Raw genomic sequence first — 27,176 nt, 5'->3', positions numbered from 1 at the left:
TTAAAAATTGTGATTTTTTTAATAACCTCAGAGCATACAGATTTTTGAATGCACCTACTTCAGCCTACTGAGAATAGATCTCCTTTTCTTAGTGTAGAATGTGTTAAATACAGGTACTTCTGTAGTCTTCCAGTTCTTAAGGTATTTTTGGTTTCAGAGTACCTTGTCCTTAAGTTTTGTTTTTTATTCTTTCAGCCACTTGCTGCTTGAAGATCCTGTTTTGATTTAAAATGCTTAGAAAATGTTTGTACAAATTTTATTCCTCTGATTCTATTCACGTGACTTTATCTCACGAGAAAGTAGTGGGAATGGCAGTGTTTGGTTAAGAAATGAGTTCCTGGGCTGCAGATTGCTCAGACTGACCTTGTCCCTTTGTTCACAGGAACCTGTACTCAGCAGAGCCTTAAGAACCATGACGTTTTAGAAAAACTTCTATTAACAGGGAGGAGTGGCTCTGTTTTGTGTCCAAGTGGGTCACTTCCTGTGGCTATTTTATCAGAGGCCTATGCTTTTAATCATCTACATCAGTGTTGTTGTGGCTGAATACTCACCCTGTTCCTCGGGATCATTCTTTCCAAGCAAACTGAATTAATGTCTATATTTCAGAACATTGCTAACCAGTAACGACGGTAGTTTATTTTTTTCTTAAAACACTAGAAGCATGCTTATGCTTTGTATTTCTTCAGAGACTAATTAAAAACAAATTTTAACGAATGTAGGAAATCAGGAGTGAAAAGAATTTACATGTAGTTAACAATGGTTTTGTAGTTATTAGGTACAAGAGAAGACTTTCTCACACAGTGTGAGCCAAGCTAGGATTTCTCTGATGCTTCAGATGTTCGGCTTTAATTCTGCTCAGCAGAAGATCAGGATGCCTTCCGTGTGCCTAGCTGTGAGAATATTGCTTGCTGTGGAAGGGTGCACTCCGCTTTTCCTTCACTGCTGTGGAGTGACTCAGATGTTACTTGGCATCTGTTTTGCCTTAGATCTAATATAAAATCAGTCCACTGTTACTTGGCTTATGAATATGGCTAACTGCGGGCAGAAGAGGATCATTTTGTGGATGTGGCACTAAGGGACGTGGTTTAGTGGTGGAATTGGTGGGTCAGGTTGAAGGCTGGGCCTCAAGGTCATTTCCAACGCAGACAGTTCTGTAATTCCATGTTGCTTTGTCCAAGTAATATTTATAGTCCTGTCTCTTTGTAGATGACCCTCATTCATAAAACTCCTCTTCAGAATGCTTACTTTTCATTCACAAGCAGGAAGGAAGAGCTCTCATGGTTTTACTACAAAGCTTTTAAAAAGCTTGGTTCTCTGCTGGAACTTTGTTCTCCCCATTCCCAGCCATGCCCATATCCCCTCCTAGTATCGTGGTTATCCTGAAGATGTTCTGTCAGGGATCCTGGAGGGATCCTTCCCCTGTAATGGGGAAACAGTAAAAGATTTAAAAGATTAATTTCTAGCAGTAAAAGATTTAAAAGATTAATAATTCACAGTTCCTTCCTTGGAAGGGCAACAGGCTGAAAATCCCCAGGCTGAAAATGATTACTTGTTTTTGAATTGTATTGATAACAATAAAACTAACCTTTTTATAGTTTTCTTACAAAATAGTGACTTTATTTTATGGAAGTAGGTTTTCTGTGTTTTGGTGGTGATTCGGATCACTGAAGAACCATCCAAGGTGAATGTAACGTCCCCACCTGTTGGTGGTGGGTAGGCCGGTCTCAGGCTCAGCGGTGACTTGCTCTCTGTACGTTCAGCCTGCTCCGGTCCTTTTGATGTGTTGTGTGGGGAATTCGTGCAGTGACTTGTTTCAGAATTTGCTGAGTTCTTTGTATTTTCCGTATTGAGGGTCATCTTCAGTTTTAATGGATTTTTTTCCTCAATTCTGCTCAGAACCTTAAGTTTTGTTTGAGGTTAGTATGGACTGTTACGGAGATGATTTAGAAGGTAGCTAGGACTCTTACTGTGCAAGCTTACCTGATGAAAGCAGTTACTAAACCCTGCCTCCGAGGGGAAGAAGAGCATGTGGGCTAGTTTCCTGAATGCTTCTGAATAAGCAGGAGTTAATAACTATACAGCTTGCATCCTTTGTTCGTTTCTGCAGTGCTGGGCAGTTAATGAGCCATAGCGCCATGTGCAGGAGCACTTAGAGTTTCAGTCCTTTCTCCAGTGCACTTCACCCAGGACATACCGACCGTGATGCCTGCATCTCCTTCCCAGTGGGTGCCGGGTTGCACACCCATCCTAGCAGCGTGCTGTAGGCACAGCCAGAGGCTTCCCCTTCCCAGCCTTGGCATCCCTGCCCGCTGCATCTGCTCGCATCGCTTCTGGGCAGCAGCCCGGGTGTAATCGTGTCTGATTTTGTGATAGCAGTGCACGACTGCGAAGAACTTGAACTCCCCAAATCCTTTTTGCTACAAGCGTGATGTAGTCATGACTGTAGAGATAAAGGATTCTTACAACTCTGATCCTGGCAGTTGCTCAGGGCTGTGCAGCACGCCATCGGAATAAAAGCTAATCTGAGCAAAGAGGAAACAAACCTCCGATATGGATTTTGCAGATGAACGGTCCCTGCATTTGAAATCATACCTCAAAGCTTTCCCGAGGAAAAATGGAGTGTTTGAACAGGTCCTACTGTAATGTTCTGTGTTTTTTTTTCATTTTTTTCTGTATATCTTTGGATCGTTCTGATTGAAGTGTCTGGAGATCATTGTCTCTTACTCATACATGTTGCTGTCATTCTGCTATTAATAGCCATAGCAAGTTGCTTGTTCTCTTGCCTCTGAGAATATGGGTTAACACATTTTTTTAAAAGTATATTTCAGGGGAAAGTGTTAAGAGCTGATTGTTTCAGGTGTCTGAAAGGTGCCGTAAGCAGGCAGTCAGACACTGTGCTCAGGCTCCTGTCTGTGCTTGCATGACGAGGGGGTAGGAGCAACAGATAGGGATTGAAATTGGTACTTCTGGAGCACAGCAGTGGACAGCTTTCTGTTACAACCCTATCACTGCACTTCTTAATATGCACGTGTACTGGACCGGGGGATAGCCAGGAACAGCATGCTAGAGACTACTGCTGCAAACCAAACTGGTCTGCATGGGGGTCTTATGGATGCGAAGTGGGCACGGTTGTGTTGGCAGTACAGAGCTGCAGGTCCTGAGGGAGTGGAAGGGCTCGCAGCTGCTGGTTTTTCTATTGCAGTGCAGCTTCTTTGCAGGGCGAAGGCACCAGCATCAAGACTCAGCTCCTTTTCAGGGGAGACCAGAGGAAGCAGATGGTGCAGGAGGTCAGGGAGGGGAGAGGCCCAAGGCTCTTCACCCAAGCCTCTCACAAACCATGCTCATCGCTGCCTGTGATCTTGAATAACCCCAGTTATACAAATAACACACTAGTTTCAAGTAGGAGCACCTCTCGCTTGTGCAGCGTGTCGCAGAACACCTTCCTGTGGCTGCTTTTTGGTTGAACTCGAGCATGCTGCTTGTAGTTGTGGCTCGGAGCTTCCCAAACACCGCAGCAGTACTTCACTCCAGATGGAGCTGGTGGGGCAGATTTGTGAGGATCTTTGCTCTCCTTGGGCTCTTGCTAAAGGAATGACTTTCTGCTTAAAGTGGTGCTGCTGGATCAGCTTTGCTTATAATTTTTTGCATAGTGGCTGGGGGAAAAGTTGCTGTGAGATCATAGCGAGAATGGACTTTGTTCGATGTGATGTTCCCTTGTGGCTCTTTGTAGCTCATCACAGTGTGTGTAGTGAGCAGTACGGTCACATTGTATGGGAAATTGAGTTGTAGGTAGCTGGAAAATTTTCTTCTCTAACCCGAGGGGGAAAAAAATAAGTAGTTAACACCGCGGTTACAAGAAATTACTGGAAAGTATTTGTCTAAAGTGATGTGGAAGTGTGGATTAATATTCTCCCCTTCTCCTGCCTGCAGTCTGGAAGTGCATGGCCTTGTTGGAAGGGTCCCTGAATGCATCCTAGAGCTGCCTCCTTTTAGGAGAGCTTCATTCAGGTGCTTCCACCCCCAAACTTCCATCTCTTCTCCTCCCCCAAGACAGTGCTGGAACAACAATATTGCGGTGCTGGGGGGCACTCCCCTGCTGACTGTGTGGGGTTGGAAATGGAGCAAGCTGCTGTCCTTACAGAAGGAAAAGTCTTTGGTGTAAATCTGTTCGTTTAACAGGATCCTCTACTCATTTACTTAAGCTTTGGCTCCTCTGAAGTTGTTCTCATAAATGAGGTCATGTCATACTGACTTTTATGAAACTGAGAGGCAGAGGAAGTGTGTGGAGACAGTCTCCTGAATAACATGCTGCTAAATGATATCCTGTTTTAAACCATTTCGTATCCAAATTTAGAATGGCCTGTGCTGCAGGAGGAGGAGGGGAAAAAAAAAAGGCAAAGGGGAGCTGCAGCTAGGAAGTAATTTACCTGCAATTTTACTTGAAGTGACTGGTACAGGAGATCAGTCCCAGCAACCTGAAGTCTTTTCCCTTCTACTTTTGAACCCTTTTTAATGAAATGCTTCCATCTGCTGCAGGACACGAGCACAGTGGATGTGATTGTTTCTTGCTTGCAGTCAGACCCGGCGATACGCTTGCTTTGGTCTCTTCACCCTTGCTGTTTAGCCAGCAGCTGGTGGCAGGGGTAAGGGCAGGCGTGGACCTGTTGGTGTGAGCTCGGCATGGAAAGGCAGCTCTGCTCGGGGGCTGCAAGTGGGGGAGTCCACAAAAAGGCTTGTGGGGAGGGTAGGGGGGAGCAAACAAAGTCAGGAGTTGCCTCTAAAAAAGCACTGGAGATGATTCTTAATAAAAGGAATTTTTTTAACTTAAACCTGGCTGTACTGGGTGTATGTATGCCAGTGATGGGTGCCAGTAAGTAATAATCCTGTGATTTAACCTACACGTTCACAGTTGCAGAATGCAAGATGGATTGGGGATGTGGGAGCAGTGACTGACATCTTCCTGTTTTGTTTTTTTTTTTTTCCTTCTGATGGACTTTATCTTGACTCTTACTTCAGTTACTTGTGTCTGGATGCAGCTCCCTCTAGAGTCCTCCCACGTTATTTCTGAGGAAGCCAGCAGGCTGCACGCTCAGGGAAGCAAACCTCAGCAGCAAGTTGGCTGCCTCTACAAAGCTCAGGGCTGCTGCAAGCCTGGGAAACCAAACCTGAACTTCCCTGTACCGCTGTGCACTCTGCTGGTTTTGAATTAGCAGGAAGACTTTTATGCTGGTAGTGACTGTGTTGTAGACTGTCTTCCAAGCTAATAGTTGAATGCAGGCAGGACGGGATGTGTGATTTTGTAGAGGTGCAGAAATAATCACCGCATACAGAAAAATTTGCTTATGAATTAACCTTGCATATTGGTCTGCGTCTAAACCTTGGGGAATTTTCATGTAGTGTCTGATAACAACAATCCTTACGGATCAGAGCACTTAAAGGTTTCACTATAAGGATGTAGGCTGTGGGATAACCTCGAGGCAGCCAACTTGCATTTAACTGCAGGTGTGTAATGCATTTCTGAGGTGGGTTGCTGTAGCTAAGAAGCTGTGGTTATTTTTAATGCTTTCTCACTCCCTGGAAAGGGCAGAAGCATCTGCAGTAGCTTTGTGTCTGTTAAACATACATTCTGTGCCTCTGCAAATCTTAAATTTCAGAGCTGTGTTGATTTCTTAAGAGCCAGAAAGGTAGGGGCTGGCTGTCCTCTGTGTCCACTGAATAAAATACAAAAACAAAATGAGTAGCAAAAGCAAAAGGAGGCTGGGTGCTACCGCTTGGTAAGTAACACAGAAAGATGCTGAACTTGCAGGAGGAAGGTTTGCCACTCCTGAATGGGCAAAAGCTCCCCCAATTTCTCTGGAACTCTTTGTTCCAGCAGGCTGCGTGCTTTGCCCGTGGGTTTTATGCAGTATGGTCTGTCCTTCAGAAGAAACGTGGGGTTGTGTTGGGGGCTGTCAGGGGGCCAGGGCGTTTTATCCCAATCTCATGTTACCCACCTCAGGCGAGGTGTGGTTGCAGGAGGAAGGATGCTGAGCGCTGCTGCTGCTCTGCAGGGCATTGCAGACTGACGGTGTCTCAGCTGCCCAGCCCCGCGCTGCCCAAAAGCCCCGACCCTTTCCCCATCTCCTTCATTCATCCTAAGCCAGGGAAGTGCCAAAACGTCCCCGACTGCCTGCCTCCCTCCCAGGCTCCGACAGCAGCTTCTCTTCCTGAGAGCGTGGCACGAAGTCTGGTGGCGTGGAAGTGTTGTGTAACTCCAGAAACGACTCGCTCAGCTGCTTTAAAAGGAGGCGATGACGCTGGAGCTCTGCTGCTTTCACACCCGCTGGCTGGCACAGCGATGGCCGAGCTCCCGAGGTGATGCGCTGTTACGGCTCGCCACGCTTTCTTCCCCCCTCTCCTTCCTCCTCCCCTTCAACCTATCACATAAGTCACGATACAACCCCGAAATCCTTCTGGGTGGCTACAGAAAAAAGCCTGTGGCTGTGGCTCTGCAGTGTGTGTATGGATTTGTCCCAGGCCAGAAACCTGTCTTTTAAAGATAAATTTCTCTTTATCACAAAGGAGCCCGGGAATCTCTGACAGAGGACAGTCAGGCTCACTTCCTGGGCAGGTTTTGTCCCTTCTTCCCCGTGCTGTTTTCAGCTCTGCGCCCCACCTACTCATTGCTAACAGCTACAGTATTCCACCAGCAACTTGCGAAACCATAATGAAATCACAAGGAAGCTAATTAGCGAATTTGTAAGGTGGTGTTTTCCCTCCTGAACAGGTAAGGAGTGGCAAAGTTGCTTTGCCAAGGTTGCCTGATGAAGCCGTGGTGAAGCCAAAGTCACAATTCTCTGCTTTACATTTCATGCAGTGCCCCCTTTTATTTTCAGATGTACCAGGCAGAACGAAACACTTCTGTTCTGAATTTGAGTTTAAGCTATGCAAGGGCTCATTTTCATTTTTTCTTAATTTATCTGGCATTGTGCTGGTTTAGTGACTGGTTAAATAAAATGCGTGTAACTGGCTGCTGTAAAAATAGAGTATTTGTGGCCAAGCAGCAGCAGATTTGGGAACTGTTTCAGTTAATTTACAGCTGTTCTTCAGCCTCTGAAACACAGCACCACATTGGTTACTTGCTTAATTTGGTACTTCAAATTGTTGCGCTAGGCTCTATAGAAAACTGCAGAAATGAACTTTTATGAGTGATGAACCAGAGTTCATCATTTAGATCAAAGTTTTTGATACAACACCTATTTTTATACCCAAGTTAACACCTCAAATTTTATTTTGATGCACTGCCTGTTTCTAACAGCAGCAGTTTGTGCTACAGATGTTGAAAACATCTTATTCGTGTTTTCTTCAGCATGCAGCTTAATGAGTAAGTCTGAAAAAAAAAATAAGAAAGAATACAAAGGCATTATTTTCACTTGCTAATGTGAAGACAGGAATGAGACAGGAGAAGGCTGCAAGATAAAACTCTTTTAGGGCTAGGTGAACAGCAATTTCTAGTTTAATTCCGTCCAAACAAATTTTGTAATTTAAGTACTTGAACTATTAAAAGCACTCCTTAAATGACACTTGTGTACTTTTAGCTTGTGTTTGTCAGCTTTGCACTTACATGAAACCGGAACGGAGTTAAAGTTGTACAAAATCACCCTTTTGCAATGCACAAACACCTCGTGGTGGCAGCAGCAACGTAGCAAGCTGAAGGAGGAGATTCAAAACAGCTTCTTGAAGGATATAACTGAAAAACACACGTGCTGGGATTGTAGCTCAGTGGACTTTTTGACTAACCTGTTGATAAATATCTGATATAAATCCCCTGGCTCTGATAAGATGTGACTATTTTAACAGCTGTTTTGCTTCAGGACATTGAAATTCAGTACAGTTAAACAGCCCTGGAGTGTCTGGGTGCTGAGGCTGAAGCAGGGCATGTTTTATCATTCGCAGCACACCCTGGTTCATCACTGTACAGTTCAGGGTTAGGTTGTTGTGAAGTTATGTGCAACTGCTCTGCCCTCCTTACGATTTTGGGTTCCTTGTGAAGAACAGGCTTAGGTAGCAAACAGAATAAACCAAGATTTATATGGATATAAACAAAAATCTCCCATTCCCTGCCATATGAGGAGTTAGTGCCAGGAGGAGCTTTCAGGTCCAGCTTCCCGTGTGTAGGCAGATTTAGGTGTGAGTTTTAGGCCTCGTGATTTTCTAGTGCTCAGGGGTGCTGCTGTTGGCTTGTCTGGTGGATAAGAGCCATGCTCTGAAGTGCCTTTATCTTGGTGTTCTATGGAAAATACAAATTTTAGAGTGATTGGAGCAGGGCAGTGTGCTGCGTCGCTGACTCGGGAACCTCTCAAGCAGCAGAGGTTTGCTGACAAGCCCCTGGTGCAGTCCCTGTGCCTCACCAAGACCTCGCCTGCGTTTGGGATAGCCGGGACTGAAGCTGGGTGAGGTGTCGGGGAGGGAGCTCGTCCCTCCTGGTCTCACAGAAATGCTGTTCAGTGAATGGGCTTAGCAATAACAGGCTCACCTTCCAGGAGGAGATCATTTTTATAAATGGGCCATTTCTGGCAGACCCAGACTGTGGCTGTGTGAGCATGTACCTGTGGTGGTGACAGTGGTGGCCTCACCAGCGAGGCTGCTGCGAGCAGCACAGTCCCTCTCTGGTTTGCACCCTAAGGGAAAGGAAAGTGACTTCTTGTTCCTCTGTGGAAAAGGGCAGGTGTGTGTTGTCTCTGATGCGATCAACTTCCATTTTCCTCGTGCTTGGCTGCTGTAACAAGCCTTGGAAAGCACCCAGCTGTATTGACACAAATGCTTGTCTTTAAATCTTGCTTCCCAGTTTCAGAAATCTGCTGGGTCAGATGCTGAGGTCACGCTTGGTGGCTTGTTCCAACCCTACCGAGCCCTTATAAGGCCTTCTGTGAGGTCCTTGGCCGCGTACTTTTAATATATTCATCCCTCTCTCGCCCCTTGATGAACACGGTCCTTGTAAGATCCTTGCCGACTGTCAGGGGCCGGCAGGAGTGCTGCACATCGCTCTGCTCTGTCCCGCAGCTCCGCGGGGCTGTGCCAGGGCTGCCTGCACACAGCAGCTTGGGGCTGGTTGCGCCCGTGCTCGTTTTCTCCCCCTCCAGCTTGTTGCCTCTTCCAAGCAAAGAGCTGCCTTCGTCTGCAGAGAGGTGCTCGCAAAGACCCAGCTGCTCTTGCTGCGTGCCCCTCAGCCCAGGTTTGCTGTCTGTTACTGGTGGGGTCCCCCTGTGAGGGGTGGCAGGTAAGGACAAAGTCCGTGTGGAGCTGAAGGAGGCCGGGCAGGACCTCCAGCCCTTAGGGGCTCAACCCCAGCTCTAAGCGCTCCTTTCCTCCTGTACCTGGCCTTCTGGTGCAGACAGGTGGTGGGCAGGAAGCTCCGAATAAGCTTGTGCTCCACAAATTCCACACGCTTATTTCCTTAAAAACTTAGAGATGTCACCTGGAGTCCTTGTGCTGTGCTCAGAGCCTCCTGCAGGCACGCAGCAGTCGCTGATGTAGGAGCCCAGGGATGCGATGCTCTTTTGCTTATTATTGCGCAAACGAGTTCAAACCGCTCAGGTTTCGGGCTCAGCTGTCCCGGTTTCTTGCGAGCTGGCAGGCTTCGTGCAGACAGTTTGCAAACCCGCGGATCCTCAGGTTGTTCCCAAAGCCAGAAGGCCGTGCTCCTTTTCCTTTGGGCGGCACGGTGAAGCCCGGAGGCGCGGCGGCGATCCCCGGCCATCCTGTTGTCTGTTGGGATTCCCCTTGCTTGGGGCCCCGCCGGAGCCTGGCTGGTTATGTAAGGAGTTTCATTTTATTCTCAGCCTCGCTCCCTGCCACTAGTTGAGCTGGCTGGCGGGCTGCATGAATGGGACCCGATCCCGACGGCGCGCAGCTCCGCCGCTCCAGCCGGGGGAGAGGAGCCAGGCGCCCCCCGCGCGCACCCTCCCCTCTGCGCCCCGCTGCCTGGGCGCACTGAGGGTGCCGCGGCATCGCCTCCCGGAGCCACGCCGGGCACTGCCAGTCCCTGGTGGAGCAGCAGCCACCTGGGGCAGGGCTGTGGCGTTTGCCTCCTCCAGGGAGGGCAGAGCGGCAGTTTTTTTTATTTAGAGCCAACACGAGGCGTATTTAACCAGTTATGTAACGGTGACCCTGCTCCGTCTCCGCCGAGTTCGGGGCAGATAGGTGCACGCCGATTGCCAGCGCGCTGGCTGAGTGGGTTCGCGCACCGGGAGCTCCTCACCAAAGGTATTTTCGGAAACTTTAAGGAGCCGGGACTGTTTTCTCAGGAGGCGTTTCCTGCCTGCGAGGGCGGTTTAGCGCTCACCAGGCTGCGGGCAGAGATACCGACTTGTTGGGAGCCACTGGAAACTTTTCCTCCAGACCCTGAGCCTGGAGTATACCAGGAGGGCCAGGAGCACGCGGCCACGTTGAACAAGCACCGGGGCAGAGGTGCGGGCAGAAGGCTGTGCCCGGAGCAGCATGTTACTCCTGGATGAGTCCCAGCAGTTCCCAGGTAGGATGCAGGTGTTTCGTTCTCCTTCTGCTTCCTCATCCCTCCCGCTTCCCTGCGGGGCTCCTTGTGCCACCCCCCTGTGCTGGAGCACCCCCCGGGATGGCTGGCAGAGTGCCCCAGGAGCTGGGGCTCAGGTTTTCGTTTCCTAACCGCCACGCTGTGATGGCAATGGGTGGATTTTCAGGGTCTTGCAGTGCTTGCTGATTTTAAGGAGGGGATACGAGAAAGAAACTTACTTTCTTTGTGCTTTTAATTGTGAAGACTTCAGTGTTGTGACGCCCTGGGTCTGTCTGTTACTGGTTTTGCTGCTGTCATATTGTAACTCACAACTTTTTAGCAAGAGGGGAGGCAGTTGTTAATATCAGTAACATATCCAGTGTCCTCTCCTCCATCCCCTTCAACTCCCTGTGCCTGTTTTCCCCAGCAGCCCCCTTGAGAAGAGCTGTAAGCTCCTAAGCTCCTCTGGTGCCAGTGAAGTGCTCGCTGAGCCGCTGGCCAGGCGCTAGGCAGAGCTCTGGGTGCTCCTTCCACAGCAGGTGCCAAATAGACCGGGAGCCACTTGGCTCTTTTTTTCTGCCCTCCCATTAAACAGAAGATGCTGGTCAAACCCCAGCCACGGTTTGGGGGTGGCTGCCTCTTTGGTTGGTTGCTGTGTGTTGGAGAAGAAACTTTCTTTGGACTTGAAGAACTTCCTGTACTTGTCATTTACCTTGTTCCTTGGAGGTCAGCTACTTGCAGAAGCTGAGCTCTTCAGCCTTGCTCGTGGGGCTGCTACCTCCAAAGCTCATGCTGTGAGGCCGTAGGCTGCTCAGAAGTGGTCCCCAGCAGTGGGGGGTCCAGTTTATTACAGGGGAGCTTTTACAGAAATGAGCCACACACTGTTTGTTATCCATTGGTGGAGAGGTGAATTCTGGCAAAGATCCCCTTTTCTCACTTCCTTATCTCTGGCTGTGGTGGCAGGACAAAGAAACTAGTTCTGGGAGAGTGTGAACTGAGAGGAGAGGAATTGCACTGCCAAATGTGTGGATAAACGAGGAATCTGGGTGATACAAATGGCGCGTGTGACCCAGCAGGTAACAGGCGTAAAGAGGACAGGAGGGGCAGGTGCTGCTGGAAATGGGGCTGTAGGTCATGTAGGTGGAGGGAGAACGCCCGGCTAGAGGCATTCCAATATTTTTTTTGTATGGAAAGCTATTTGGGGTCATTTGGACAGACATCAGAGCCCGAGATGCGAATGAGCTCATCCTCACACAGCGCTGCACTGGTCAGGAGTTCTCCCCCTGGGGGCCAGGACACTGCTGGGGTGTTCAGAGCAGGGCACCTGTGGGTCACTTGGCTGTAATCTGAGCAAACTTACCAAGGAACTGGTGTTTGTTGCTTTTTTCCTTTGTTTTTCCAGGGTGTAATGAGCTTAGCTTTTTGGGGTGTTGCCTGCTTTGGATGGGGGTGCCCTTGTGACACTGCGCCCTGGATTTGTGAAGGTCTGCTGGCCCTGAGCAGCTTGGCAGCTCTTTGGTAAACCGCCTGGGCAGCGCACGAAGCAGCGCCGGTGTTTTGAAAAGAAAAGCTAGATAGAAACAGCTCGTTCTTTGCTGGTGGTGTTTCACCCTGGGCTTATTAGCTTTCTCCAGTGCTCTCGGTCACTTTTTTTGGCTGCGCTTGGCGGGAGAGGTGCCAGTGGAATGCGGTGCCACACAGGCTCCAACTCAACAAATTGCATTTTTCTCCCAAGTGATGCCTCCCTCATTAAACAAAGCCCTCAAAGCAATTTCGGGGGAATTTTTAGGAACTGAAGCAGCAAAGGCCAACGCAGCTGAAGTCCTGAGCTGCTACGGTTCTCCAAGCAATAGACAAGTTTGTTTTGTTTCCCGAGTAGGAAATTCTATTTCAGGAGAGGACAGAGCACAGACGAGGGAGCCGACAGCTCGGGAGCTGCTCAGCACTGCTGTCTACCCCAGCTCTTTGCCATAGTTTCCCTCTCTGCAAAACAGCCCTGCTGCTGGTGGTTGAGAGGTCGGTGTGTGGAGCACGTCCTGGTCGTGACCTCCCTGCCCCGAGGCGGAGTGCCAGCACCAGGTCGGAGTTTTTGGGAGCCTCCCCTCCCGTACAGCGTTGCCGTGAGCAAGAACAAAGCGGTGCACACACACGAGGGGCTGCGTTGTGCTGGGATGATGTCTCACGCAGCTCCTGTAAGTTATGAGCACAGCTCGGGTGTCTTCTCTCCCCTCCCTCTTCCCAGCTCCTGCATGAAGCTGTGGCGAGGCCTTGGGGCAAAGATGAAAGTTTGGCAGCTCCTGCTCCACGCTTGTTTGCCATTTTGGTGGCCTTGGAGCGTGTGGCAGCAGTAATCCCCTCTCTTATTTCTCCTTGCTTTGAGGGTATCCTGGTATCAAGCTAATACCACAACTCCCAGCTACCTAGAGTAAACTAATGCTTATGTAAGCGTTGCATAATGCAGAGCGCTCGCTCCCTTGCTCGTCCTCTTTCCTTAGTCCCAGAAATGTGTGCCTAAGAAGGGTACTGGGAGCAGCTGGCCCCAGCCACTGTGCCGGGAGCTTGGCAAGCCCCCTGTTTGCATCTATTTTCTGAATGTGAGTGTGGGGGAGAAATTAGCTTTGTTACCTAAATCAGTGTTTGTCCACCTTCACAGGGAAAAAAAAAAAAAAAAAAAAAAAAAAAAAGTTTTATTCTGTTTTCTGAAGAAGTTTTGAACTGTTCTGAAAACAAGTAAGGTCTGAGGGATAAATCCAGTTTCTTGCTGCCTAGATGTCTGTGGTTATTGATTGTATTTTATTTTTTTTTTTAACCTGGCTGGCAGATCTGTGCCCTGGGTTACTGGTTAACTGGGATAAGCAGGACGGGGAGGTTTCAGCTCGCTCCTTCACGCAGCTTGTTGAACGCTTTCCAGCACTGGAGCCTGAGACACTTCCTGGCTCCCGTGCGTTAGATTTATGTAACTCAGTTGCCCTCCCATACACCCCCCGTCGTGCAAAGGACAAATGTAACCCACCCCTGCTTCACTTGCTGCCTTACTGGGAGCATTTGCTGGCTTTGTTTCCCTGCCCTGCCTAATGCCTGAGAGAGGGAGGGCTCCCGAGGAGGCGGCGTTTTAGGCTCGAGGACTTTTATTGGGGAAGAGTAATTCCGATTACCTACCGGGGACAGGGATGCGAGGCAGGAGATGCCCTGCATTTCTCCAACCCTAGGAGAGCATCCCTCCGAAATCCCACAGCCCCCTGAAACCCCGCATCCCTCCTGGGAGCTCAGCGGAGCTGGCCAGGGGCGTGCAGAGCTCCGGGGCTGCTGGCAGCCTTTGCCCCGCGGTGCCGGGCTGGGGCAGCCGGCGTTGTGTAAGTGCTGCTCGGGGTTTATGTAACCCGGGGCTCGGCGTATGCGGCCGGAACGAGAGCTGCTGGGTGTCTGGGGCCTGGTTCTGCTTGCATAACCCGGGAGTCAGAAGATGGATTGTCTGTCACCAGGGCCGGCTGCGGGAGGTTCCATTCCGCCTCTCAGCGCTTCTCAGCTGGTTTCTCTCCCTTTGGTTTTCGGGTTGCTTCTTTCTTTCCCCTGCTCTTCACTTTTGCTGGCCGAGGATTCCCTCGGGCTGGGAAAGGAGTTTCGTTCTGCAGCATGAGCTGGCTGTAAACGGATATATTGAAAGGCCACCAAAAGAGGGGGAAAAAAAAAAAAGAGGGGCAGCGCTGCCTTATCTTTTAAATTCTTCCATTGACTGGGGCTTACTCCCTGCCTAAGGAGGAGCCTAAGGATGTGTTTGGGGTCTGTGTGCTTTTTGGTCGGGCTCCCTCTGTGTTTTCTGTGCCAGTGTTTGCTTCAGAGCTCAGTTTGCACCTTCCGCCTCTATCCCCCAGTCCTGGGCTGGGGTTCAAGGCAGCCTCTGCCCTGCAGCATGCGGATGGAGTTCCTGAACCCCCAACCCCGAGCACGTTACAGACACCCAGAGCAGTGCAAGATGTGCTATTTGAACTTGCAGCAGTGCTGCTTGTCATCCCAACGTGACAGTCTGTGCCTAGGTAGCGACGGGAACAAGTGACAGACCCCAGGCGGCTGAGCCCCAGCCCCAGCAGCAGCAGGGGACACTTCTGGGAACGGAGCAGCACTGGGGCCAGGCACAAAGCTCCACTCGTGTCCGTGGAGCCGTGCAGCAGTGACTCAGCAGGACGCCAACATCACAGCCAGCCGCGGAGGGTGGTGGTGGGAGCAAGCCCACCCCTCCCCAGCAGCGGTTCCCTGCAGTCCAAAGGGGCCAGAGCGGGGCTGCGGGCTGCCTGCCCCACGGGGACCAGCATCTCCCCGCATCCTCAGCCCTGGTAAGAGGAGGACAGCCCCAGGTGGCACCCAGAGCAGCACAGCACGCACCAAACTGCTGCAGCCCAGAGGCTGGGTGCTGGCTCTCGGTCCGCTCGCTGGGAGAGGACCGAGGGGCGTTCAGCTGGAGGGGCCGAGCGGGTGCTGCTGGCGCAGGGGGGGGTAGGTGTGCCGGCTTATATAATGCTTACATAATTAGTGCTTTGTTAAGCAGTTGTGGCTGGGAGGGGCGTCCTGCCGCTGCCGAAGACCGAGCGCAATTATTTTCCCCGGGAGAACAAAGTCTTGCTGCTAATTAGCTGCCCCGAGAGCGGCTGCAGGAGGTGGCACAGCCCCGAGCCTCCTGCGGAGCTGTGTCCTGCTGAGGGGCAGCTTTCCTGGGGCTTCAGGAGGAAGGGAGTGGGTGTTGGTGTGTGCTGGGCCCCGGGAGGGCTTTTTTTTGGCTGCAGTGGGTGTTACAGCAGGTAGGGCCTGAAGGAAGGCAGCCTGGGCTTCCCCTCTGCTCTCCCCTGCACTGTCCTTGAGCGGTGTCACAAGGAGTGCTTCACAAGGAGTTTCCTGCTTCCAACCAGCGTCCTGGAAGCGTTTCCATCGTGCTACCTCTGGGAGAGGTGCTCTGTGCAGCCACCTCTCCTCCCTTCTTGCATGGCACCCGCACAGCAGCCGCACCAGTTGCATACAGAGAATATTCTGAAAACTCTTCATTTATTTTCCGCTTCAGCTGAGGACGGGATGAGCCAGGACACTGCTGCCGGCCTCCGAGATGACCGCTGTGCTGCAGCCGAGCACCGGCATCACCTCCACTCCCCTCCAGTGCCCAGCGCGCGGGGAAAACACCAGCTAACCCCAGAGACATCTCCCAGCACGGCAGTGCCTTGGCAGTCAGGCTGGCTCCGTGGAGCCACCCCTGTGGCCCTTGGCACTGCCGTGGTTCAGTGTGTCAGCGACTGCAAGCTGCAGCTGGAGCTGTGCAGCGAGGCTGTCGTGTCCCATCCCTCAGCACTCCTCCCATTCATGCTCAGTGCTGGCTGCAGCAGTGCTCAGTAAGTTCCTAGAATGCCTGCACCAGCGTACAACTGCTCCTTGTTCTTCACGTGGACAGCAGGCTGCTCCCAAAGCAAGCATTGACCTCCCTCTGCTCTGCACGCAGCCTCCGGCCTCGCCACGCATGCACAGCCCTGTCCTCAGGGTAGGAACTAAGGCTCAGCAACGCAGTGCTATTTAGTACCGTGAATTCCTGTAATAAAATGATTTTAAAGTCAAACAAGGGGCTGGTTCGCAGTGGTGTGCCTTCCCAGGGTTGTGCTGGCAGGACGCTGGCTTCCCAGGAGGAGGGCAAACCTCTGGGGAGCTGCATGGGCTAGCCAGAGATGGGGTGGTAAAGAAGTAATTGTCTTACTTGGCGGTGGTGTATGCTAAGGGGGCGGTGCAGCAGCCTCAGGTTGGGAGCCCTTGGGTCTCACCCTGCGTGGCAGTTTCTGTGCTCCTGGTGAGGTCTGACTGGCCCCAGCCCTGTGGGTATTTACACCTGTGTGCGTTGATACCTGGCCTTACTGAGGCTTGCCACGGAGTATGGATGCTGGATGCAGATACATCCCTGCTTCTCGCACACCTCGGTGTCAGGAGAGGACTCGGGTTCCTTACAGAAACCTCGTTCCTCAAAAAAAGGTACCTGATGCTCCAGGACACTTGGCAATGACCTGAGCCCCTTTGCAGAGCAGGCGGTGTGTGGTGGGAGCAAGTCAGCGCTGACCCAAAGATGTTGGAGACTGTCCTGCAGGCCGGTGCCATGCTCTTGTACGTGAAGCCTGAAAATATTATGCAAGGAGGAGGTGCACGGAGCTGTCACGACTCTTCCTTGCAGAAAGTCAGTGTGCAAGCACGGCCGGTGAGTTGTGCATTGTGCAGGAAGCTACCTGTGTAGCCACGTCGGAGTAGCGCATTGAGCTCCTGTTACAAAACCCTAATTGCATCCCTGTTGTGGAGGGAGGCTTGGCAGAGCTGGGGCAGGAATTACTCCACTCGATCACCTGATGAGACCTGTTCAGCGAGGCCGTTCCCCTGCTCCATCCATCCCGAGGAGCAAACCTGTTCCTCGTCCAGCAGTTTGGGAGCAGCTGTGGTTTCTGAACGTGGTTCTGTGCTGTTGTGGGTCCCAGCTGTGCTGAAGCCCACTGCAGGACGTTCAGGGGTGTTGCTGGTGAAGAAGAGATCTCAGTGCCCAAATGCCCACATGCTGGGAACGGGGCTGAATGTGGCTGTGTGCCCCCCGCCCCGGGACTTGCCTTTGCAGGGCTGCGGTGAGTGAGGGTCTGCACCCAGGACGACACAGGTTTGGCACCAAATTTTAGGCTTCTGTTGAGAATTACCTTGTAAAAACAAAACAAATAAAACAAAAAGCCAGGTCCAGCTGTGTGTACGCTGACCGGAGTCTGCATTGCAAGTGAATAAGAGGAAAGAAGGCGAAATGCAGAGGTGGGATGGGCGTGTGCAGAGTTTGGCTGACAGACATGACAACATACGGAGGAGGCACGCAGTGGCCTTGCCTCTGGGCTGCCGAGCCCCTGGGGTTTTCTGGCCTTGCCCCTGTCCCAAAGACACCCTTTGTGCATGGCGTGGGTGGCAGTCGCTGCCAGAGGAGGTGATGTGGGCAACTGCCAGGGTGTGGGGAGCCTCCATCTCCCAGCCAAAGCCGCCTTGGTGCTCCCCCTGCCTCGGCAAGGGCCCCCGGGCCTGGGTGAGGTGGCAGCAGTGTGACCGTGGCAGCGGTCGTCTCTGGGACTGTCGCTGGTTTAATGACTCATCCCGGAGAATGCGATCATGTGCACAGCCTCCCTGCTTCCCTTTGCCCTATTTCATCCGATCTTTTGATCTGGTTGCATAACCGTGAGGCAGAAGGGATGGGGGGGGGGAGGGGGAAGGAAAGGGCGCTGAGGAATTGCAGGTAATGTGACCACAGGGTGTCTGCAGCTCACATAGCACAGCTCTTGTCTGGGAAGCCTCGGAAACTGGGTTTGTTCCCAGTACAGCCTGAGAGGGAGCGTGGTGCTCGGTGCCTGAGCTGCTGCCTCCAGGAGGGTCCCAAGATGGCGGCGGTAGGAGAGGTGCCCTGGCTGGGGCTGCGATGCCTCTGCCTCCCGTCTTCACGCCCAACACAACTTGTCTCCTCTCATCGTGAGCTCCGTGTCCTCACGAAAGCTGTGCTCCCTGCTTTCCTAGCACATGGAGGACTTGCTGGTACTGACACTCACACAAACATTTGAGCTGCTCCTGCTGGCTTTGGCCCAGGGAGAGGTGAGCCCAGACGTCCCAGCTGGGCTCCGAGCGGATGCCGAGCCAGTGCTGGGGCAGGGCCTGTGGGATGTGTGGAGAGGGAGCTGCCAAGCTGGTGCTTTTTGAACCATGGTGGATCTCGTTCTTGTCACCACGAATTCGAGAGGTGATGTTAGTGGTAAGGTTCACTGGAACAGGCATGTTTCTGGGGGGCCGTAGAGGTGCCTGCGGAGCGCTTTGCAGAAGCATCCTTCACTTCAGCTCTCGCCTCTTGCAGAAGGGATAGTTTTTGTCTCCGGATCCCACAGCATCACAATACGGAGCTTGTTGGTTCAGCATTACTTCTTCCTCTGCTGCATTTTTCTGCGCTGATGTCTTCTTTCCCTTTTTTCTTCAAAGTTCTGTCTAAGTGTCAGTTCATTGCAGCCATTAGCTCACAGACGTACTGCGAGCAAGAAAGCTGCCTGTGAGACGAGGTTCTCTGTCAGACACAAGGGGACAAGATGCTTCAAAGGAGCTATTACGAGGATTGTCAGAAACAGTTTACTTCAAGGGAAGCTTTCAAACAGAAACATTTCTGTGCTCTGCAAGCATTAGCTTGGTCACTGGCAGCCTGTTGAAGTGGCACACAGAACAAGGTGTCATTTCACATGGCGCTTTAAGACTGAAGTCAACTGTTAATGCAAGCCTGAAAATAGGAGAAGTCAGGGAAAGAGAAGTGTGCTTTATAAAACAGGAAGAGAATTGTCACTTTTTCTTTTTTTAAAAAGCTCGCCAGAAGGTAGCGTTTAGATCCTGAGAGTGGGGTGTGGTGGTAAAAGCTTTGAACTGCCTGCTGGGCTGTGACCCAGGGCTTGAACCAGATAACCCCTTGAATGCTGGGTTCAGTTAGCTTGGAAGATGGTCCCAAAGGTGCCGTATGAATGGAAATTTCTGCCCCACCTAAATGTTGGGAAACAAAGAAAGAGATCTGAGTTGCTTTGTCTTCTGTTTTTTTCAGTGGGAGCTCATCTGGTCCCTGAAAGAAAATAATGGGCACTTAGGTCAGCAAGTGCTCTGCGTGGACTAATTAATCTTGCCCATTTTTCTTGTAAGGACACTTTTGGACTGTTAGTGTAGTCTTGGCTTTTGCTGGAAACAGATCCTTTGGTGCAGAACTTACCAACACTCTGACTCAGAAGGGACCCCGGTTTTCACCCAAGTGGGTTCCCATTCAGCTTAAATCCTGATGAATGCTCATGTAGAAGGCAGTGACAGTTCTCCTCACGTTGTGACCTCCTTGTCTTTGCAGACCAACCCCAAGAAGCCGTGTTCAGCAGTGACCATGTTGAGCAGGCGGAGGATGGAGAATGGCAGCGCTCGACTTCAACTACCTCATCTCAGAGTGAGCGGGCAGAGCAACTCTTGCAGAACCAGCACAAGAGCCTGGCCTCTGAGGACACCAAAAAGAAGAGGGCTCAGAAACCCTCTCACATGCGGAGGAACATAAGGTAAGCATCAGGACAGAAAACGGTAGGGAACTATGTAGCATTTTGGGTAGAAAGGGAGCCTGTAGGCTTTTCTTCTAAGCTACATTTTGCTGCTCTTGGCAAAGCAGATGGCTTTTCTTTTCCAAAACCTTTGGATCTCACCAGTGGGAGTAGTCTGTTCTCAGTCTGGAGTGCCGCATGTGGGTGCAGACTTGTTTGGTATTTTCAGAAGGGTAAATTATTTGGTTATGGAATATGTTTCAAAAAATGTGTTTGCTGCTGTTTAATAATGATGGTGCAATTTTTCAGTTAGATGTCTTAAGTAAATAGCGAGTTTCAGATGTGTGTATGTGCTCTCTGCTGATGAGGATCGTATTGCAGAGAGCCTAAAATACAGCCCTTTCCTCTGTCCTGGGTACTTGTTCCCAGGAATGCTCGTGCTGTGGCTGGCAAATGAATTGCTGGAAATTAATTCCTTCTGAATTTTGAGAAGTAGAAATTGATTGTGCAAGTCACCACATACATTCTGGGACGGCTCCTAAGGTAGTAATTCACCATGAAAGTTTGTTCAAGAGGATCTAAAAGGCTTAGAGCAGGGACTCTTGAGGCAGCAAGCGGCTCATTTTCATGGTATGTAAGGCACTGGTAGTCTTTGGCTCATATTTCAGCTTGGGAACTTGATAGACTTTCTTGAAGTTGGAGGAGTGAGCGTTGAGTAAGCCTTGGGGTCCGAGATGTTGTTAGGATGGAGGAGATTGTCCCTTCAGTGTAGGCTTGGCTGGCTTGAAAGGCTGGCTTGAGGGAACTGGGTTTTACCACTGCTTGTATTGTGCCTCTCTTCTGGCAAAAGAGCCTTCATTTCCAAGGCTGCAAATCTGAAACAGTGAAACTGGAAAAAAAGGAAAAGCAACTTTCAGAAGTATGGAAATGACCTGTGAAAGTAAGCTGCTTTGAGAACAGCCTTTGAAAGAATTGTGCTAAAGCTATGAGAGGTCCTAGTTCCTGAAAACACTGAGGCAGATGAAAATCAGGGTGAGGACTCTGGGGGGTAACTGACGCTTTTTCACAGAATCATAGAACGGCTCGGGCTGGAAGGGACCTTAAAGACCATCTAGTTCCAGCCCCCCTAGCATGGGCAGGGACACCACCCACTAGATCAGGTTGCTCAGGGCCTCACCCAACCTGGCCTTGAACACCTCCAGGGAAGGGGCATCCACAGCTTCTCTGGGCTTAGCTCTTTTCTCCTCACATGTCTTCTTTGCATGACTTTGTGCCTTTTCTATTTATAAACTCTATGGCAATAAATAACATCCTGCCAGATAGAACTAGTCTCTGGTAACCTAACTCAAGTATATACTTATCCATGCACTTTTTTCCTCCTTTCATTATTTTCCTTGTCAAACTTGTGTCTTTTCCTTGAATGGTAGTAGTGATGCCCGTAGCTGGGAAGCACGGTCTTGAAAAAGATGTGAAATTTGTCTGTAGCTTTTGGCTCTATGATGTTCATAGTCTCTGTAACTGACAAATTACCTGGAGCTTGTCAGTCGTCTTTTAAGCCAGCTGTACAGCCCTTCGGGTTTTTTGTTGTTTTGGTGGGTGTTGCTTTGAAGGACTGTAAGTGTAACCAAGACTATTCCTCTGTTTGCTTGTGCATTCAGAAAGCTGTTGCGTGAGGACCAACTCGAAGCCGTGACAAAAGCAGCCCAGCAGGAAGAGTTGGAGAGAAGGAAGCGGCTAGAGCAGCAGCGGAAGGATTACCCAGCCACTATCCCAACCGTACCCCTAGAGTTTCTTCCTGGTAAGCAGTGGGAAATGCCACCTGAAGCAAGATTTTTAAGGGTAGGAGCTGATTGAAGAAGGAGTTAGTCTGCCAGTGCTGCGCTTGCACTTGCAAGTGTAAATTCTTGAAATGATCATTTGGAACAACTTACGGCTCAGTAGTGCAGCCAGTTCCACTTCTGAGCTTGTTCTGCATCAAAATGGTGTGGCTGTATGGTGGAAGGTGCCAGGAAACTTCTGTTGGAGACATTTTGACCAGTTAATTGTGTGTGAGCAGGATGCTGGAATCACAGAATGGTTTGGGTTGGAAGGGACCTTAAAGACCATCTAATTCCAACCCCCCTGTGATGGGCAAGGATGCCTCCCATTGACTCAGGCTGCCCAAAACCCCATCCAGCCTGGCCTCAAACACTTCCAGGGACGGGGCATCCACAGTTTTTCTGGGCAGCCTGTTCCAGTGCCTCACCACCCTCTGAGTAAAGAATTTCTTCCTTATATCTAATCTAAATCTCCCGTCTTTTAGTTTAAAGGCATTACTCCTTATCCTATGACTACACCCCCTGACAAAGTGCCTCCCCAGCTTTTCCTGTAGCCCCCTTTAGGCACTGGAAGACCACTGCAAGGCCTGCCCAGGGTCTTCTCCAGGCTGAACAGCCCCAGCTCCCTCAGCCTGTCTCCATAGCAGAGGTGCTCCAGCCCCTTGTTCATCTCTGTGGTCCTCCTCTGGACTTGTTCTAATACATCCCTGTCCTTCTTGTGCTGGGGGCCCAGAGCTGAGCGCAGGCTCCAGGTGGGGTCTCATGAGAGCAGAGCAGAGGGGGACAATCCCCTCCGTCACCCTGCTGGCCACACTGCTTTTGGCTCAGCCCAGGATGGGGTTGGCTTTCTAGGCTGCAAGTGCACATTGCTGGCTCGTGGTGAGCTTCTCATCAACCAGCACCCCCAGGGCCTTCTCCTCAGGGCTGCTCTCATCCATTCTCCACCCAGCCTGTGCTTGTGCTTGGGATTGCCCCAGCCCAGATGCAGGACCTTGTATTTGCTGGAACAGGTCTCTCTCATCTTTCCAACTGCTATGGAAGCTTAAACTAATTTGACAGAAATGCCATATCCTTGATACAGATCATGTTTGTTCTGAGGGTAGTCTGGTAATACATGGATCTGGTGCTGGGGACAGTGGAACAATAAACTGGGGGTACTTATGTTCATAACATAGCCATATTCTTTCGTTCATGTTTTGACAAGCAGCAAGACAGCAGGCAACATAAACAGTTAAGCATCACTCTTCTCTTCCCGCAATGGGAGTGACCTCAGTAACCGTATGTCAGGATGCAGTTCCACAGTATGTCATCTTGTGCTGCCTTCTACCCTGGGTAGTTTCAATGATTTTATGCCTCAGCCTCTCAGATGGGTGTGTGAGGGCAGAGGAGTGCAATTGCAAGTTATGTCAGTGGTCTAGGAGTTCCTGAGTCGGCTTTACCTCATGGGAAATGTGTAACCTCCTTTAAGTGTAAGAGTTCAAAATATTTTGCATTAAAAAATAAAAAACAGGAGCTATTTAAAATACTTTTAACTGTTGGGGAGTCGGTTGTAGCCCCAGAAGACCGTGGTTGCTTGCTGAGTCACTGCCATGGTTCTTATTTGGCCCTGTTGAGCTCGCCTCTCTCCCTGCTTGGCAGTACTTAAATATGCAGACAAATGGTCTTGATCAGCAAAAGTTGTTTATGATATGTGGGATATAATTTTTACAGTGTCTCTACTAACAAAGGACAGTTACCATCCCTTCAGCAGTTGGTACTTTCTCTGCTGGATGAAAAACAGAAGTGGAATGAAGAAAAAGGAAATGCTTTTACTTCTGAGACGACAAAAAAAAAAAAGGGGGGGCGGCAGAACGACTTCAGTATGTGTTTGGTCAATGTGCCCCAGCCAGGACATGCAAGGGAGAGGGTGCCATCAGCAATGGGCTATTGTTTAGGCATATTGAGAAAGAAAGCGATTGTGACCCAGGAAGCTGAGTCATAGCAGTGTTTTAGACAGTGAGAGTCTGTTATGGAAAATTCCAGGGCTAAGTTATTAGAGCAAAAGTGGAAGGAAATACTGTCTGGTTTCTGAACAGTTTTGTCTCCTTCCCCCTTATTATGAATTACTTATTGTCGTGTTTGTAGAAGACATCGTTTTCAGAACAGCAGAAGCTACCCAGCTCCCCCCTCAGGTCCTTGCTGAGGAAGTGATCTGTCTCGATAGTACCAGCAGTGGCAGTGAAGATGATGCTAAAGGAAAAAATAACATTAAAGATGGTAAGTGACTGGCTGTCTTACTCTGGACTTCTCACAACATGCTACTTGTTCAGGCACAAACCTCCTATGCTCAACTAGTCAAATGTTCCAGTCGTGAATTACTTTGGATTTTTGGCCAATTTTTGCCTCTGAGTCCTAAACTGGCATTTCTAGCCTGGCCCGTCAGGCACTTTAGCAAACTTGTGTTTGTCTGTTTTATAAATAAACTCCATTTTGCTCAGTGCTCTGCTGAAGAGTGCTTACGTGAGGTGTCGCATCGTCTGCTGTGTATATGCAAGGAGCATCTGAGTATTCAAATCTGCAGCTGAAAGCAGTTTTTGTGTCCTTTGTCCTGAACAAATCTAACCTGACTGCTTTACACTACTCCGATTTCTTTGGCAGTTGTTAAAGACAGTGTACTGACAGATAAAATGCGTGTCTGGATTTGAGAATTAAGAGGACATGTGGAAGAGAATGTAAAACACACACACAAACTGCCTCGTGCTTAGTGTTCTCTGAAACAATGGCAAACTCCAGTTTTTATATGCTGGCCCAAGGGACGTCTTGTGAGCCTGTATTCCGCCTGCTTGTTCATTAGCCAGGGTAGAATTACAGAACACGGCAGCCATATTTTCCTGCTACAGTTTTTTTTTTTCCATATGCAATAAACCCTGCTGTCAGTTAAGCTTTGCCCCTTTTTCTCTCCTTTTCTGGTTACAGAAGTGATTGAGCTGAGTTCGGGAGAGGACGATGCCCTCCAAATCGTGGACAGCAGTGACTCTGGCAATGAAGGGGAGGAAGACGGCAGCGAAGAGAGCAGTGGCTCCCATGTGAATGATGCCTTAAATCAGTCCGATGCTTTGGGGCAGGTCATTGTCAACATCAACCATCCACCAAACGAGGAGGATATCTTCCTGGCTCCCCAGCTTGCACATGCAGTAAAACCTCATCAGGTAGGCTTCATTAGGCTTGGAAATGCAGGGAATTGGGCCAAGCCTGCTTTGTAATCTCAGCAGAACTTTTGGTGACTTCTGTGACCAGTCTGGTTGTGGCAGTTGCAGTTGTGGGCAGTCAAATGGTAAGGAGAAATTAAAGGAAGGCCTGGGTTACGTATAACTTTGGCTATTGTTGTAATTTGATCACAGGCCTTAGCTTTTATTTCAAGGGCCCATACTCATATTCAATTAAAAATAAATAAATAATAATTAAAAATACTTTGCTTGTTTCTGGCTGCACTTGTAACAAAATTCCTTCAGCTCTCAAAGGTGAAATATTTTGTAATTGAGTTTGTTGTGATGGCAAAGAAGTTTCTTATCTGGGTACCCTTGTGGTGGATGGTGTAGTGAAATCTGGAACAGACAGGAGTGTTTTCTTTGCATATTTAGATGAACATTTTTTAAATCAAATCGTATTTATAAACAAACTGACCAACCTCAATTCAGATTCTCTGTCTCCAAATTAATGTTAGATTTATTGGTATCATATCCTCAGAAAGTTTTATGAGAATCTAAAAATAGCATCTTTTGGAGCCTTCTCTAGCTTAAAATACTGCAGTGAACTTGAAACATCCCATTTATATTTTCGTGGTTATGCAATCCTAATATGTTAGCCACTATAAATAATAAATAAATGAAATATAAACCTATTTCATTTTTTCCACATTTTTGATTCTTTTTTCTACTTTTCTCTCTAGATTGGTGGGATCCGATTCCTGTATGACAACTTGGTCGAGTCCTTGGAGAGATTTAAAACCAGCAGTGGGTTTGGGTGTATTTTAGCACATAGCATGGGCCTGGGCAAGACCATACAGGTCATCTCTTTCTTGGATGTACTTTTTCGGCACACAGAGGCAAAGACTGTTCTTGCCATTGTACCTGTAAGTAGCCCATGCGGAAGGCTGACTGATCACCTTCCTTGGTCTACTTCCTTCTTTGTGTAGAGATTGATTGGTATCCTATCTCACATCACACTCTGTCATACCCTTGCTGCTCTTTTCCCCGTTTCATTCCCTGTCTCCCTGAGTATGCATGTTGTAGTCTGCTGCTCTTGGCTGGGCACAGCTGGGGGGCATTCCACGCTCTTATTTCTGCTGTTAAAACCCTGAGCAACTCAATTGGGTTTTCAGTCCTTCCGTCGCTAACTCTTTCAGGTGAACACGCTCCAAAACTGGCTAGCAGAATTCAACATGTGGCTCCCAGCACCTGAAAACCTTCCTGCTGATTACAACTCCAAAGAGGTCCAGCCCCGCACCTTCAAAGTCCACATCCTGAATGATGAACACAAGTAGGTGCCAGTAAAAGCCCTTTTGAACATTTAGGTTGCATCTTGAGGAACTGTTACCAGAATTGCTGCTGCAGACTGCTAAGTTTGGGCTAATTCTGTGCCATCAACTCCCAGATCCTTCCCATTCTCCATCTGTGTATGCTGTTTAGAGGGGAGGATTTTGGTACCTGGGAAAGACTTACTGTATCTTTCATGCAACATTTATATCTTGTACTTCCTTCTCACTCTGCTTACTCACCTTTCTATTCTTCCATATATGCTGAAATCAGAAACCCAGTTGCCAGAGACAGAGCTACTTCTGCAGAGATGAGCAGAAGTGCTGTGTTTTTCTAGTGGTACATTGCTAACACTATCATAATCCTGGGTCTCCTGACACGTGTGCTCCTTATACCATATATCTCTTGTATTTTAAATGTTTTTCTTTTTTTCCTCTGAGATTTTTTTTCATACACTTTAAGGATTCTTCTACCCAACACTGTGACTCTCTGTAAGCTGTGTTGTCCTTGAGACATACAATTGAGAATACAGTTTCGTTGTATTCTTCTGTCTGATTTCATGCTAGAAAGTACTTTAACTGTGTATGACCTTTTCTTCAGCAGGCTCCAGTCCAGTGGTACAAGCTGAAACTGGAGAGAAAGCTTACAGCTTATTTCATTTCTTTTTTCTTTTTTCTTTTTTTTTTTTCAGAACAACAGCTGCACGTGCAAAGGTGGTGAATGACTGGGTGATAGAGGGTGGTGTGCTGCTGATGGGATATGAGATGTACCGTCTCCTCTCACTGAAGAAGTCCTTTGCCACTGGCAGGAAGAAGAAAACAAAGAAGCAAACTGGCCCTGTCATTATTGACTTGGATGAGGAAGACCGGCAGCAAGAGCTTCTGAAAGGTGGGGAGCTGGGGGGAGGAGTTCCTGTTGTCTAGCAGGCTACCAACTCTGGCAGCACACGGAAACAACCTATTACTGCTTGTTTCTGGGAACTAGTAGAGTGAATAATAGTCAGTCTTAGCCACTGGCAGTAGTTTCTGCGTCCTGACTCCAGTGACTACACTTACTGCAGTAGATATATTTGTGCTCACCTGATTCCTGCCTGTAATACAAATGCTTTCAGGTGTCTTAGCTACTTTTGGCTAGAAGCTGTGGTCCTCAGTATCAGAACAAATCTAAGAATTGGTTGTTCACTTTTAGTATTGCTGACGTGACCAAGCTTTGCTGGGTAGAATTGCATCTTTGGAGACAGGTTGTTGAGCTCTAGTTGAGTCTT

The 27,176-nt window shown here is 49.3% G+C and overlaps 1 protein-coding gene across 4 annotated transcripts in view; it reads left to right on the top strand.

Annotated features, from left to right (window-relative positions):
* Positions 1-27,176, top strand: part of RAD54L2 (RAD54 like 2) — a 56,716-nt gene that overhangs the window by 15,881 nt on the left and 13,659 nt on the right. For 2 of the 4 annotated variants that reach the window (XM_084293028.1, XM_084293025.1), the window contains exons 3-9: positions 19,404-19,602; positions 21,240-21,379; positions 23,523-23,654; positions 24,354-24,586; positions 25,327-25,509; positions 25,783-25,916; positions 26,604-26,800. In XM_084293028.1, the coding sequence (XP_084149154.1) occupies positions 19,404-19,602; positions 21,240-21,379; positions 23,523-23,654; positions 24,354-24,586; positions 25,327-25,509; positions 25,783-25,916; positions 26,604-26,800 (1,218 nt within the window). Of the gene's footprint in view, positions 1-9,647; positions 10,514-19,403; positions 19,603-21,239; positions 21,380-23,522; positions 23,655-24,353; positions 24,587-25,326; positions 25,510-25,782; positions 25,917-26,603; positions 26,801-27,176 lie in introns of those variants that run through there. The other 2 variants (XM_084293027.1, XM_084293026.1) reach the window with 2 other exon arrangements.

Source organism: Netta rufina, assembly GCF_964035555.1.
Source record: "Netta rufina genome assembly, chromosome: 10".
Classification (NCBI taxonomy): Eukaryota; Metazoa; Chordata; class Aves; order Anseriformes; family Anatidae; genus Netta; species Netta rufina.
This window is presented reverse-complemented; position numbering and strand designations above follow the sequence as displayed.